The sequence below is a fragment of the Ochotona curzoniae genome, unplaced genomic scaffold (genome assembly GCF_017591425.1).
Source record: "Ochotona curzoniae isolate NIBS_2020 unplaced genomic scaffold, NIBS_Ocur_1.0 patch52, whole genome shotgun sequence".
Lineage (NCBI taxonomy): Eukaryota > Metazoa > Chordata > Mammalia > Lagomorpha > Ochotonidae > Ochotona > Ochotona curzoniae.
This window is the reverse complement of record NW_024467031.1, coordinates 15,127-30,578: the sequence shown is the minus strand read 5'-3', so window position 1 is coordinate 30,578 and position 15,452 is coordinate 15,127. Positions and strand designations below refer to the sequence as shown.

General features: G+C 46.7%; 1 protein-coding gene across 1 annotated transcript in view; it reads right to left on the bottom strand.

The window, feature by feature from the left end:
- LOC121168087 (delta and Notch-like epidermal growth factor-related receptor) overlaps positions 1-5,780 on the bottom strand; it is a gene marked incomplete at its 5' end in the record, with an annotated part of 181,059 nt that extends 175,279 nt beyond the window's left edge. The window contains 2 exons of the mRNA XM_040997852.1: positions 2,267-2,361; positions 5,466-5,780. Coding sequence (XP_040853786.1) covers positions 2,267-2,361; positions 5,466-5,780 — 410 coding nt within the window. The remainder of the gene's footprint in view (positions 1-2,266; positions 2,362-5,465) is intronic.
- Positions 5,781-15,452: the final 9,672 nt, after the last annotated feature.

Here is a 15,452-nt window from a genome sequence, read left to right as displayed (position 1 = left end):
ACCGAATGCTGTGGGGACAAGGGTCTGCCACCTCTTCCCAGGTCCCATGCTGTACACCCCTTCTCCACCTGACAAGTGTGCCTGCCTTCACATCTTCACAGAGACCCCTGACTGCATGCTGCCATGACAGCTACAGCCCCTCCAGGTGCACTCCCGGCGGACTGGGTTTCCACCCCCATAAGCAAAGGACAAGGCTCCATCCTCACCTGTACCTACATCTGCACCCATACCTCTACCTCCTCCCCCCACCTCCTCCATCACCTCCACTATCACCTCCTCCCCCACCACCTCCTCAGCCACCTCCTCCATCACCTCCGCCACTACCTCCTCAGCCACCTCTACCTCTACATCACCCCCCAAGAAACCAGGGCACTAAACCCATTCTGAACTTTATGTATCCTGGCCACACTCTGCCATTTCTGCCCAATCCTGCAGCCTGTCAGGGTTATGGAGAGCACAAAACCAAAAGCATTTAAGAGGCTGCAGACCAGAACTCTGGAGAAAGGCTTTAAAGATAAGACTATTTCCCCTCCACGGGAAGAAGTCAAGAGACGATTTCGTAAGAGCAAGTGAACTGAGGGCTCCCTGTCCATTTCTCCAGAACCGTCCCTGGACTAAGGGCCTTCACCAGGACAAGCAATGAAACACTGAGCTCCGGGCTCCCCCTGCTGGCGGAGCTTGAAGAGGCCTCAGAGGCCAGCTCCCTTTCACTGGGACATTGCCCCCTAAATGGCTCTTCCCTCGCCCAGAACTCAAGGCTCGGGGAAGGGTGACACAGAGGGCAGGGAACAAAGTCTGCCTAACAGACATTTTCAGAAACTCAATTGTTTAGAAGGCAACGTGGCAAAAAAAAGGGGCTGGTACACATGGAAAAGAGGGCTGGGGTGGCCACTGACCTCATTAAAGGGGATCAATTATATCAGCTTGACCAGCCAGAGCCACATGTTCCACCATCTTCAAAAATCCCACCAGACACACCTAAGGATGCACAGGTGGCATGGGCAGGGTGGCAGGTGGTGGCACAGAGGACAAGGCAAGAAGGTAACATAGGCTGTCCGTCTGTCTGCACACCCTACTCGGAGCCACACAGACAGCACCCAGCAGTGGCAGGCGTTCGCCTGGGCAATGTCACTCTGCTATGCTTCTTCCCTAGGCTCTCGGGTGACATTGAGCAATCTATCATTTGAAAGCATTTTAGCTAAATACTCCTCTCAGTTGCTTGCTTTTAAAGAGAAAATTGTAATATGTGGATTTTGAAATTTGGGGTAAATTTTGCATGAGTTTAACCAGTGGAAAATTAAAATCTAAAGATACTAGTCATTTGAGAAGCAAACAACATATGGGAACAGAGGCATCCAGCTTTGGACTTGCTCACTCCGACCTGTCCTATCCTATGTCAAGTGCACACCCCAGCTAGATCCCAGGTGACGCCCTGTGCTGACAGAGCCTCCTCCAGCTCCTGCAGACAAGGGACGCATCCTCAGGGTGCCCACTGGACTGGCCAGAAATGAGCCAGTTAGACAGAAGACAGCACCTGACACATGGACATGGGATCAATAGTGATTTGATTTTATATATTGATTGATTGGCCAATTGATTGTTTGAGAGGCAGAATGTCAGAGTTCCCGTTCAATGGTTCATTCCCCCAAATGCTTACAATTGCCCAAGAGTGAAGCAAGCAGACAGCGAATCTGTCTACGTCTCCCACATGGGTCCTGGGCAGGAACACATGTACTGGAGTTATCAGCTACCGCCTTCCATGATGTATATGAGTAGGAAGCTGGAGCCAAGAGCAAAGCTGGGCACTCCTATATGGGGCACAGGTGGTCCAAGTGGCATCTTAATTACTAGGCAAAACATGCCCCATCCCAAACTTGTTTCTGTATATACATTATTATAGGTGGACAGATAGGCACAGATATACCTACATTGATTGGATCATTTGAAAGGTGGGAGTAGAGAGAGAGAGAGAGAATGAATCTTCCAACCACTGGTTCATTCCCCAAATGGCTACAATGACTGACACTGGTCCAAGCAGAAGCCAGGAGCCTGGAAGTCCATCTGCATCTCCCACATGGGTTAAAAAAAAGTCCAGCACTTCTGCTGCCATTCCAGCACACTGGCAGAGAGAGGATAGTATATGCAATAGCCAGGACTCGAACTGGTGCCCATATGGATAGGAGGCAAGCAGCAGCCCACCCTGCTGCTCTGCAATGCCAGCCCCACCCCGGCCCGCCCAATCTTGTCACACAATGAGATGTCTTACTTCACTGAGGTGTTCTGAGGCACGTCAAAGGACACCAAGCGGCCACCTGCTGAGCTGTTGGAGCTGGCATTCCCACAGGCAGTATCAGGGATCACCTGTGAAAAGAGAAGGAGACCCATTCTTGGGTTATGATGGTGAATCCCCTCACCCCCTTAGCAGCGCCTCAACAAGAATGGGAGAGATGAGTGACAGCACAGGAACTTGGAAAGGAAAGCCTTCCATTCGACACACACACAGAGTCTTTCCCAAGAGCAACCTACAAATTCCTGAATCAACTGAAAAGTTGGATATTTCCAGAAAGGTGGCAGGATTGCACGCCCTGCCCCTTCCTTCCTTACAGCACCCCTGGGCCCTTGCTCTATGCTCAGCCTGAGCATCAGATGCTGAAAGAACAGGAGGAAGCCTGTTTAGACGGGCTCACACCTGCCAGAGATAGGTGTGTATGGTGAGAAAGACCCCCCGCCCGTGTGGATGGATGTGGGAAATGGGAAGGGGCCCTTCCTCATTCCTGCCTGTTATATCTTCACTTTTAACATATTTGTTAAGATTTATTTATTTTTATTGGAAAGGCAAATCTACAGAGGAGGGCAAAGAAGAGACACAGAGAGACTGTAAGATCTTCCATCATCTGGGTCACTCCCCAAATGGCCACAACAGTCAGAACTGAACCAATCTGAAGTCAGGAGTTTCAGGTCTCCCATGCAGGTGCAGGGTCCTAAGGATTTGGGCCATCCTCTACAGCTTTCCCAGGCCACAAGCAAGGAACTGAATTGGAAATAAGAGTACCCAAATGTAGAATGGGTGCCCATTTGGGATTCCAGTACTGTAGGTGGAGGATTAGCCTGTTAGCCACACGCCACCACTGCCCCCCACCGCCAGCCCTCCATGCCAGAGGAGCTCCTGGGGGTGCATGGCTTTGCTCTCTGAGCACACTGGGAACTCTTGAGCTGTGGTCCAGGGAAGGGCTCCTGACCACTGCACTCACTTCGTCTCTAAGATGTGGTTATGGTCCTTGTCCTTGACCAAGGAAAGGAAGGGGGCCTGAAAGTGTTCAAGGAGGGAACCCCCTGAGCACTGTACAAAGCTCTCAGCCACGCCCCTCAGCCCCAACCTGCAGGACGCATCCCCAGCAGTGTGCCGTCACACAGATTCTGCCGCTCAGCTCAGAGACGGAAGCCTGGCTTGTCACATGTGCATCAGTGACAGCTACTGCACACACCTCAGTCCCCCACGACCCCACAGCCTCCCGCTTCCCATCTCGCTCCCTGCTAATGCTCCCGAAAAGCAGCGAAGGATGGCCAAAGTGTTTAGCCCCTGCCACCCCCCGACCCCTGGATGGAATCGCAGCCTCCATCAGAAGGAACCAGTGGATGCAAGATACCACCATCCTTTTTCTCTCTCAAGTGAATGAATCAATCTTGTTTATTTTCAAGATTTATTTTTATTGGAAAGTCAGCTTTACAGAGAGCAGGAGAGTCAGAAAGGAAGATCTTCCATCCATTGATTCACTCCCCATGTGGCCACAATGGCCAGAGCTGCACTGATCTGAAGCCAGGAGCCAGGAGCCTCTTCCAGGTCTCCTACACAGGTGCAGGGTCCCAAGGCTTTGGGCCATCCTCGACTGTTTTCCCAGGCCACAAGCAGGGAGCTGAATGGGAAGCACTCACATGAGATCCTGGCGCATGCAAGGTGAGAACTTCAGCTGCTAGGCTATGGGCCCAAATGAATCTTTTTTAAAGGAAATAATGCCTGACACAAAGTCTGGACATTTCATTGTCACCTGCAGCCACCGCAGAGAACTGTGACTCTAAATAGACTGAAACGGCCGGTCAGAGAGCAATTTTCTTTAAAGGATATTTCCTTGATAAACCTGGAACCAAATCCAGTTGACATGCAAGAAATAAGTCACCTACAAGACAGGCATTAAACGCAACTTCAAAGCACTTATCGGAAGTCTGAAATGAGAGCAGCCAGCGCCCGGTTCTGGTAGGCAGGCTAAGAACGCAGTCTCAACGTGGCCGGCATAAGCTTGTGTGGCTTGAAAAAAAAAGTGGGCCAACCAAAAACTTAGTCAAATCATCCAAGAAATAAGATATATGCCTCTTACTTTTTTTGTACACAAATCCTTGATGGTAATATAAGTTAGACTCCTTATAGTAACACATCACCAAGACATGGAACAAAGCAACGCTGTTTCCGCAAAGCTGCAACTCTTGGTGTAGATTTGGTTCCCAAAGAGATATAGCTGGAAACTCTACATTTTATTAGAGATTTACCAGGAAATAATCTTCAGGTAAGACTTCTGAAGGTACCAGAATCCAAATCCCGTGGGACACATTTCAACATTTTGCTATCGTCAAAGTAAATAAAATTTGGAGATTTCATTGTTAAACACATCCTCAAAATATTCTGAAGTCCCACCTAAGTAGTAAAAGGTACTAAAACCAGAATCTAAACAGTAACAACTACATAGTTGGGCACCCTAACTTTCTGCTAGGGCCTGAATGTGGAACAACACTGGAAAAGCTCACAGAAAAATGCAACAAAAAGATACATTTACTTGGCTCCAAAAGTAACTTAAAATCCACACTTAGGTTTTATATATATATATATACACACACATATATATACATATATATATTATACATTTTCCATGACTTTATAATGAAAAATTATTCATGGGTTTCCAATTTTTTTGCACTAGAATAAATGTATCCATGAATTCCACTGCCCATCAGCTTCCTGAAGTTTCCCTTGCCTCTGCTCGGCATGCCAGTGTTGAAATGCAACCCTCAAGGTGGTGGGCTCAGGCGACAAGGCCTCTGGGAGGAGGCTGGGGCATGATCCACTCTGTGCACCTTCTGCCACATGAGGTCACAGTGTGATGGCATCCAAAGAAAAACACATCGTGTGACTCCCAGCTGGCCTTGATCTTGAGCTTCCCAGCACTGCAGGAGGGCCACCTTCTGCTTTCCCAGGTCATTAGCGGGGAGCTCAACTGAAAGCGGAGCAGCTTGCTCCAACGTGTGATGGCAGTGTCACTAAAGTGTGCTTACCCCACTGTACCCCCATACCAAACACTCCCCACCAGGGGTACGGCGAGAGTTCTCCCATTTTCACTGCTGATGGTAGAACCACCAGAATGCCTTTGACATTTCTGATTTCCTACAGAAAACCACACGCAGTACAATGTCCTCACCTTCACTTGATCCCATTTCATCTCCACAACTTTCTGGCCTGTTTTCGGCTGCCATGTCGGCAGCGTCACGGTGGCCTGAGAGCGGGATACGGTCACTTCGGGCTCCTGGGTGGCAGGAACAGGCTGGAGCTGTCGAGGGGCTGTGGATTCAGTCCAGCCTGAGACTGGGAGACTGGGCAGTGCCTGCTCACAGTGAGGACCTTCATAGCCTTCATCGCAAATACAGAGGTAGCCATCACTGCTGCTGCTGCTGCTGCTGCTGCTGCTGCAGTTGCCATGGTGACAAGGGTTGCTGGCACACGGATCTGCAAGGAGCTGAAACGAGACCATAAATGGGTCAATTATTCCCTCATAAGGAAAGCGGTGCCATCACTGGGAAATCAGCTCGGCGTCTCAGAGTGGCTGTTGGAACAGAAGCACTGCTCCCAGGCGGGGAATCAGGTTCCCAACGACTTGCAGGCACACTTTTCAAGGTCATTACCACATGATAGCAAGGAACTGAGTGGTGGTCGATAGCTCCCCAAACCCAATCCTAAGTTACAGTGACTTCACAACTTAGCATTCCATGGAAATGTCTAAGACATCATGGTTATAATCTAGGTTTGCAAGGAAGACACCCTCTTGGATGTTTTAGCTGTGGACCAAGAAACATCTTTGCCATCCTGGGCTTCTGCAGGGTCTCCTTTTGCAGGAAGAGCCATGTGATGTGTGCACGGTGTCACCACTTCCAAGAGTTGTCCAGTCTCCCCTAATCAGGGATCTTTTATTGAGTGATGCTACTGAATTAAAGGCTTCTAGAATGGTCTGTCTGCATCGCTGGCAAGTGCCAGGACAGGATGTGGGAGGAGACCTCAGCAGAACTCCATGAAACAGTGGTCTCATTATCGGTGAGGGTGATTTCAGAGGAATGGGACCCCATGGAGATGGGAGATAAACGTGGGTGGCACGTCCTTTTCACTGTGTTCTTGGGCGGAGGAAGTCCTTCACTGCTGACCTCTGAGTGGCCATCTGTTGGCACCCGGAGACACAAAACAACGGGAAAGATCACCTGCTCTTCCCCAGACAGCAAGGGCCCGGGTATGTTCCCAGTGCTTATTCAATTACAATTTGTTTCTGTGATAAAAGAAAATTAGTTCTCTGGCTGCTGTGTCCCTGGCTTCACTGGACTGCTCACAAAACAGAATTCAGCCGGGAACTAAGGACACAGAAAACAGGATGCTCGGATTTGGTTAAAACAGTCACACACCTAAGCACACAAATCAAGAATCCTACATGGAGAAATGATTACCTATTCTGCCAATCACCCTTATCAAACCATTTCCAATAAACTCCTTCAGGGAATAAGAGGTTTTGGATTGAATCCAATGGTGCGCCAAAAATGCCATATTCATTCTATGCTTTCATTCAGCAGTTCCTTCACAGAAGCTCACAGGAGAGCCAATAGATTAGCAGAGGATATTCGAACTTTGAATCATGTAAACTTCATAATACGTCAACTCAAGGTGAAACAGCCTCTGTCCACGGCAGATGAAGCTCTCGCTGACCGGCCCCCGCTCTTGCCCCCTGAGGTCGTCTCCTTGCACCCTCACTTTCTGCTGCTGGATTTTGCCTCATTCCTTCCCTCCCACCTCAGGGCCCTTGCACCTGCTGGGCCCACTGAGCACAATGCTTCAACTGGGAGAATCTGCCTGCTCTCCACATCTCATCTCATTCATTCTCTAATGAGTCACCCTGTCAGAGAAGTCTTCCCTCACAATGTGGTGAATGATCCAAATGAGGCCATTTTATTTTTCTTCCACCAAAAACTGAACCTCCCTGAATGCAAGGGGTTCAGCTGCCACAAGGACTCCATCCTCAGCACATGGAGGAACACGTGGTGCAGGGTGGGACTCCAAAAAGCATTTGTGGAAAGAGATGCAAACGCACAGACTGACTGGTAGTTGGGAAGAGCACGTGCTGAGGAGAGCTATGAACCGCCTGCAGTCACACAATGACCTCACCTCTGGGCTATTTTAGGAAGGCCCTGTGGAATGGGTGTCACCTTTAGAGCTGTCTGACAAGAAGAAAGAATTTAATTAGCTAGAACAAAGGAGGCATTTAAAGTTGCATTTGTGAAATAAACTTTCAAAATATCCAAGATTTACGTCACCACAAATGAGTTCAATATATGCATTAAAACAGCAAAACTACATTGAAATCACAAAGCATTCGTGCAAAATTTCATTCTGGAAAGCCAAACCTCCACTGAAGGCAGCTCAGAGGACAGCATTACCAGGTAAAAACCACCTGCCTGGTGACACAAGAAGCCTCCTGGCTATGGCTGCCTCATCACAGCCCCCTTGCTGAGTCCGGTCAGACCCTCAGAAGAGGTGTGTAGTGCAGCTTAAGACCCAGCACAATAGAGAAGTCCTTCAAAACACACAGACCCCGGTCCACCAGCACGCAACGATTGCTCTCCTGAGATGGTCACTCGCAGGGGTTGAAGAACCCAGCCAGGGAGTAGCTCATTCGTCCCCACAACAGCCCAAATCCCAGGTGGAAAACCGAAGGGCAGAGGCACTGAGTGACCCATGGTGGCCACTACAAAGGAAAGCCAGTCCTTCAGCCACATGCTCTTGCCACATCTCAGCACCAAAACATTGTTATCAAACCATCGTGATGCCAGAAACATCCTGCAAAGGAGGAGAGGCAAAGCTTATAGTTAGTTCTATATGCACCCAGCAAATCGGTAGAGATTAAAAGTGGACCAAGTCCATCGCTTCGAACACGCTTTCAGACCAGAGAAAGGAAAGCGATAACCCTCAGTGCACACTGACGAAGCCAGGCCATGACCGGGAGTCAAAGGTCTACAGTGAAAACTGATGCACTCAACCCCAGCAGGAAGCCAGTGCCAGCAGTAAGAACAACCAGTACCATCTGCCAGTCACTGAGTGCCTATCGTGTGCCCACCATTACATTAAACATTGTACCTTAGTTCCTAGTACAGTAAGAACATTGATTCCTCCAACCTTCCAAGAAATCTTAGAAACGCTAATCCGATTACTCAAGTGCACTGTCTCCCACTTGGTTCCCACAACCTACCAGGCCTCCAGACCTTCCACCTCAGGGTCCTGGCACTGGCTGTCCCCTCTGCCGGGATGCCTTCAGATCTCAAGGCTGATCCTAAGCGTCCTTTGGGCCTCCTCTGCTGAAGGCATCACCAAGTTCCCTGCGAAACAGTGCAAAGTCCGCAGCAGGTGGCCTTGCTGAGTCCTCATGAGCTCCTTGACTTTTTGAAGACAACTGTCATCTTCCAACATACTGTAACTGTCCACTTGCCATTATTTACTTTCCATCCCCCCTCATTAGAACCTCATGAGGTCAGGTTTGTTTTTTCTGTTTTGCTGAGGTGTCCCCAGTTCTTGAACGGCGCTGGCCCACGACTGCTGGTACATCAACAATTGCCCCATAGATGAATGAGTGCTGAGTGATGGCATGACATGTAGCCACCAGAGTGCAATGCTTCGTGAAGTGCACGTAGAATTCCCCACGGTCCCAACCCAAGTCCCGAGAGCATGTGGCAAGGAAGAACCTTGGGTGTCTTCACTCTTGTGCTTTGAGGCTCATGAAAAGTAACTGAATCTGCTCTAAAAGCAGAGGTGGAACAGAACCAGTAGAGCTGGCAGGCTTTGCCTTGATCATGACAGGCTCACTGGAGGACAAGCTGGCTCATAGCACAGTGGACCATGGGCCCGTCTCTGATCTTAGAGACACTGTGCCCTCTGTGAGCCACAAGGAAGCCAGCGACCCCAGAGCAGCATGAGAGGAACAGAAAGCTGGGTGGCCAGGGGCAGGTCCCCACAGCAATGCCCACTTTGCTGTCTGAAGGAGTCAGTCAACCACAGGTAAAGGACTCAAGAGTTGAGGATACTGGTGAGACCCATCAGGTATCATGAGGGCGGCTCTCTGGGCCTTAGGGACGACAAGGGCACAGCCAGCACATGCGCACCATGAAGGATGACTGACTAGGAAAGCCCTGTCGCTCAGCATCCTCAGGAAGCAAAAGAGGATGAAGCTAAAAATTCAACTGTCGGTAGTATAGATTAGCGAAGGAGTGATGCAGCACACTCCCAGACATAAACACACTGGGAGGCGACAGCACAAGTTCAGTGCCGTGCAGGGACACTGGTCTTATCCTCATGACACTCCTTGGCCTATTGATTAGCTCTCTCACGAGCTGGCAGCCATCACTCCTGTGCTGACACTTGCTCTACCTGCATCATAAAATGCAACAACTAACTTTTAAGCAAGAGCCTGTCATCCCGCAGACTTACTGAACATTAATCTGCACAATCATTTATAGTGTTTTTTTTTAATTTACGTTTGTATTTTCTCTCCTAAGGGAAAATTCCTATTGAAGAGGTCACGAGTGCTTTGAATCCCATTCAACTGGACCTACAAGCAGGTAATAACCAAAGTGCCCAAATGCATAACAAAGCAAAAGGTCATAATTAATAGCCCTGACTTTGAGCTACTCAATATTTAATGGGTGAGATTTTCACAGCTATAATTTCTAGTTTCCAATGATGATAGAAATGATCAACCTTTGTAATATCAACTGCAATAAAGAGAAAGAGGAAGCCCATGGGTTAATGATTTTCTGTATACACTTCACCAACTGGCTCATTTATCAAACATTAAATGTTATATGTTTGCTGCATCTACTAAAGCCAAATGTTTTCCATGCAGCAGACCTAACCTAAAACTGTTCTTTTTCCATTTTGTTTCAGATGTGTTCATCATTTTTACTAATGCCGTAACCCAGAGCAGGTATGAGGGCTTGGCCCATAGAGACGTGGGAGGCAGGACTTGAGTAAAGGTGCCTACCGGCCCTGAGACCATAATTAGACGTAGTCACCTTGTGACACATCAGCCTTCCCACAATCACCTACTATTCACGTTTTTGTCAGTGCCTATAGCAGCACAACAATGAAGGATGAGGGATCAAAGAAAAAGCCTGCAGAAGATATAAAACAGGCTCATTTACAGAGTCCCAAGAAACTGTGAGTCCTAGCTGACGGGGCTGCCTCAGACCTTATCTGCACAATGGTTGGGCCTCAAAGACACACACACCTCCCCGTCCCCAGGGCCCCTTCCACGAGAGTTAGATTTCAAGCTTTGTTCCTGTCCCTTGCAAACCTCTGCACTTTTACCCAAAACCTAATACGGTAACTGAGTCATTCTTGTGACACTCACCAATCCCCTGTGAGAACCCACATAAGGTGTCCAGAAGAGGGGTCTGGAAGGTGAGAAAAAAAACCCAGCCTTGGCCCTTAAAGAGGTTGCAGTCAATGGAAAAGTCAGACTTGTTCACTTGAACGTGCAGTTCAAAAGTCAAAGACACAGCCTACTCCACGCCTGTCAATGGCCGTAAGATCACTGTCGCATGGAGTTCAAGGTCCCTTCTATATCCAACTAGCTTGAAAGTGCAATGGAGAGAGAAAGCATCCGACAAGTGACTGTGTGACACAGGCAGATTTTGAACAGGTCTTAGAACTTGTCTCTGAGAATAGTGTCAGCTTTCAACAAAACCAAGGCAGCAACTCTAGTGAGAAGAGGTGGGCCTGAGAGTTTCCTAATGGAAAATGCAGCCAGCTGAGCACTGGCCATTGCCTGCTCTGAAGAGGTGGGTGAGAGACTTGAAAGATAGCATCTAGCTGCTCTGGGCACATACTCCTCTCGTATTTAGTGAGGGGCTACAGCAAACATGGTGAGGCCTCTTCCAGCTTGATGCTTATAATTCTATGATGGTGATGATGATGATGATACTAGAAATCTATTATTATTATTACTGTTATTATTATTATTATTATTCAGTTCCTTAGGTTTGGGGATTTCCCTTTCTCCCTCCCCAAGAATCCTCCCCCCACCCTCACAGCACTGATTTCCCCCTTATTAATACAGTGGCATAATTCCTCATAAACAGCCATAAATCCATCATTGCAGGCATGGACAATGGTAGAGAATCCAGCATCCTATTGTCAAGGTATAGTTAACAATTTCATTGGGAATCCATCTTTGATCTGAAAGTAGAGATGCATACTGCATTGTATCCTCACATCTGGATATGACAGTCTCCATTACACAGTTACTATACATCTCCTTAAGTGAAAAGCCACAACACAAAATCAACAACAGGAAAAAAAACAGAAATTTACAGTACAATGAAGTTAAATAACATGCTACTGAGTGACTAATATGTAACTGAAACAATGAAGAATATCAAGAACCTTCTTGAAGACATGGTATGACTTATGAGTCAGTGAAGAAATTAATAAGAAAGAAAAAAAACTGCTTTGAAGAAATGAAAATAAAAACAAAACCATCAAAATCCATGAGATATAGTTTCTGTTGATCTTTGTTGGTGTGATATGTCTCCTGTAGGCAACAGATAGATGGGTTTTGTATTTTTAATCCAGTTACTAATTTATGCCATTGGATTGATGAGTTTAAGCCATTTACATTCAGGGTTAATATGAATAGGTGGTATTTTTGCCCTGATGACTCAGAATTCTAGTGGTCCTCACCCAGCCTCCACGGATGCTATGTTCAAAACATTGAGAGAGAGACCAGCAGTACAGACAACATTACAACAATAGCATGGGATCACAGGAGGTGGAGTGTTGAACCAGGAGCTAGGCTACACAGACTACGGTGGAAGTCTAACATAAGAGCCCAGACTGAATCTTGCTGGAGAAAGTGGCAAAACTGACTGCAAACACAGAACCATGTATCAACCACATTAAGTAAAATTACACTGTAGACTGTGGATAACACAGCTTGGAAAACTGCCCCAAGGAGAAGACTTTGATAACCAGAAGTACAATGACCAAGAGCAAGAGACAAAGGCACAATGAATATTACTGAAGACTCCCCTGCAAAGGAGCAAAAGTCTTTGCCAACCTCAGAGTTAACTGAGGAAGACATCAAGAAAATGGGGAATACAGAACTCAAAACACTTGTTATAAAGCTTCTTATCAACAACGAGAAGCACATAATATAGGAGTTCAAGGAATTTAAGGAATATGTCACACAGGAAATGAATCAAATGAAAGCTGATATATCAGAAATGAAGAATACAGTGGAGCAAATTAAAAGTACAGTGGAGAGTCTCCAAAATAGAATGAAGCAAGCAGAAGAAAGAATCTCAGAATTGGAAGATATTTCCTGTCACCAGGGGAAAACAAACAAAAAGCTGGAAGCAGAGCTGGATCAAGCTAAAAAAAATATTCAAGAATTATGAGACACTATTAAAAGGTGTCCCAGAAGGTGCAGAAAGAGAAGCTGGGTTCAAAAACGTATTTCATGAAATAATAAGGGAAAACTTCTCTAATCTTGAGAAAGAATTGGAAAACAACATCCAGCAGGGGCACAGAATTCCCAACAGGATTGACCAAAAGCAATCCTCACCACAACACGTGATGATCAAGCTCTCTTCAATTCAACATAAGGAAAAGATCCTTAAACGTGCACATGAAAAAAATCAGTTGACATATAAAGGAATACCAATTAAATTCACAGCTGATCTCTCACAGGAAACTCTACAGGCCAGAAGAGAATGGAGCGACATATTCCAGATTCTAAAAGCAAAAAATTGTCAGCCCAGGATAATGTACCCAGCAAAGCTTTTCTTTGTCTTTGAAAATGAAATAAAATTCTTCCATAGTAAAGAAAAGCTCAAAGAATATGCCTCTTCCAAACCTGCCCTACAAATGATACTTAAAGATGTTCTCTTGACAGAGAAGAGGAATAGCACCCACCAAAACCAAAGGCAAATGTGAAGAACATCCCAGTAAAATGACAACAGGAGACTAAATCAATGAACAATCCTTTGCTAAAATGACAGGCCCAAATACCACCTATTTATATTAACCTTGAATGTAAATGGCTTAAACTAATCAATCAAATGCCATACATAAGTAGACTGGATTTAAAAAACCCATCTATTTGTTGCCTATAGGAGATACATCTCATCAACAAAGATCAGCAGAAACTGTATCATGGATTTTGATGTTTTTAGCTTCATTTCTTCAAAACATGTTTTTTCTCATTAAATTCTTTAATGATTCAGATCATACAGTAGCATCATTTTCTTCAAGAAGGTTCTTGATTTCCTTTTTCATTTCTTCAAAACACATTAGTCATTCAGCAGCATGTGATTTAACTCCTTGGCATTGTAAGTTTCTATTTTCTCTTCCCATTGTTGATTTTGTTTTGTGGCTTTTCATTTAAGGTGATGCATAATACCTGTATCCAGTGGCATGTTGTTTAACTTCTTGGCACTGTAAATTTCTTTTTCTCTTCCTGTTGTTGGTTGTGCTTTGTGGCTTTTCACTTGAGGAGACATACATTGACTGTGTAATGGAGACTGACATGTCCAGATGAGGACACAGTGCAGTGTGCATCTCTACTTCTGGATCCAGCATGGACTCCCAGTGAAATTGTTGGATGTGTCTTGACAATGGGATACTGGACTCTGCCATTGTCCATGCCTGTAATGATGGACTTATGACTGTTTATGAGGAACTATGTTGTCGCAATGATATGGGAGGACTCAGTGGGAGGGTGGGGGGTTTAGGAGAGGAGGTAGGGGAAATCCCAGGGCCTATGGAGCAATATCATAAAATGACAATAATATGATAATAACAACAATAAAGAAAAGACAAAAACAAAGATGACATGACAATAGCTTAGTGCAAAAAAAAAAAAGTCCAGAGAAGAACCAAGTAGACAGACTAGCATCCACTCATATCTACATCCATGCTCAGAGGGATGAAGGAGTCCTCAAGAAATAGGAAGGGGGTTCCAGGAAACCCAGCCCACTAGAGGCTTGGAGAGAATGTATAACACTAGCGGAGCATGCGGCATTAGCCAGCACCACGCTGGTCACGAAGGAGACTCAAGAGATCTGTGGCACTTACAGGGCACCAAGGAGTAAGACAGCACCTCAGACAGGAAATAATGGAGAGGGTTTTGTGGCAATAGGAAATAAGGAGAACAAACGGCCATGCTGGTGGTGTGTCTGCACAGCAGCATCAGTGAAGAACTGGATGTAAATATGAATATGATAAAAGGGAATGCCTTACTAAGCAAGAAACAAAGGACAAAACTCCCCACGCAGTGTTTCCCGGCCTCAGCACTACTGGCACAGCAGGCTGCTCACGGCTTTGCCAGGGGCACTGCCCTGAGCACACCACAGGATGTTGGCAGTGTCCTCCCCTCCGCCTCCCAGATGCCAGGAGAGCTCACCCTCCGTGAGTAACAACCAAAGATGGCTCCAGCCTTCCCTAGGGGAAGACCACTGCCTTACAGGACCAAATGCGTAATGCGCTTCACTTCAACAGAATCTTTTAAAAATCCATTTGATTCCACCAATAAAAGGCAGAAGGAAAGGGGGCTGGTACAACACACTGCCACGGGCTAACTGAACCCCTTATCATAAAGAGAAGTTCTAGAAATCAAAAAAAAATCCTCAACAGAAAGAGAAAAGCAATAACTATGCAACATGCAGAACACTTGGCACAGGATCATGCCATTTTGTTTTATTTTAAACGCAAAACACCAGGTCTCAGCATCCTCAACTTTTAAAGATTTATTTTTATTATTTTTTCATTGGAAAGGCAGATATACAGAGAGGAGAGACAGAGAGGAAGATCTTCCGTCCGATGATTCACTCCCCAAGTGAGCGCAACGGGCCGATACTATGCCGATCCGAAGCCAGGAGCCTCCTCCGGGTCTCCCACGCGGGTGCAGGGTCCCAAAGCTTTGGGCTTTGGCCGATACTATGCCGATCCGAAGCCAGGAGCCTCCTCCGGGTCTCCCACGCGGGTGCAGGGTCCCAAAGCTTTGGGCCGTCCTTGACTGCTTTCCCAGGCCACAGGCAGGGAGCTGGAAGGGAAGCAGGGCTGCCGGGATTAGAACCGGCGCCCATATGGGATCCCGGGCGTG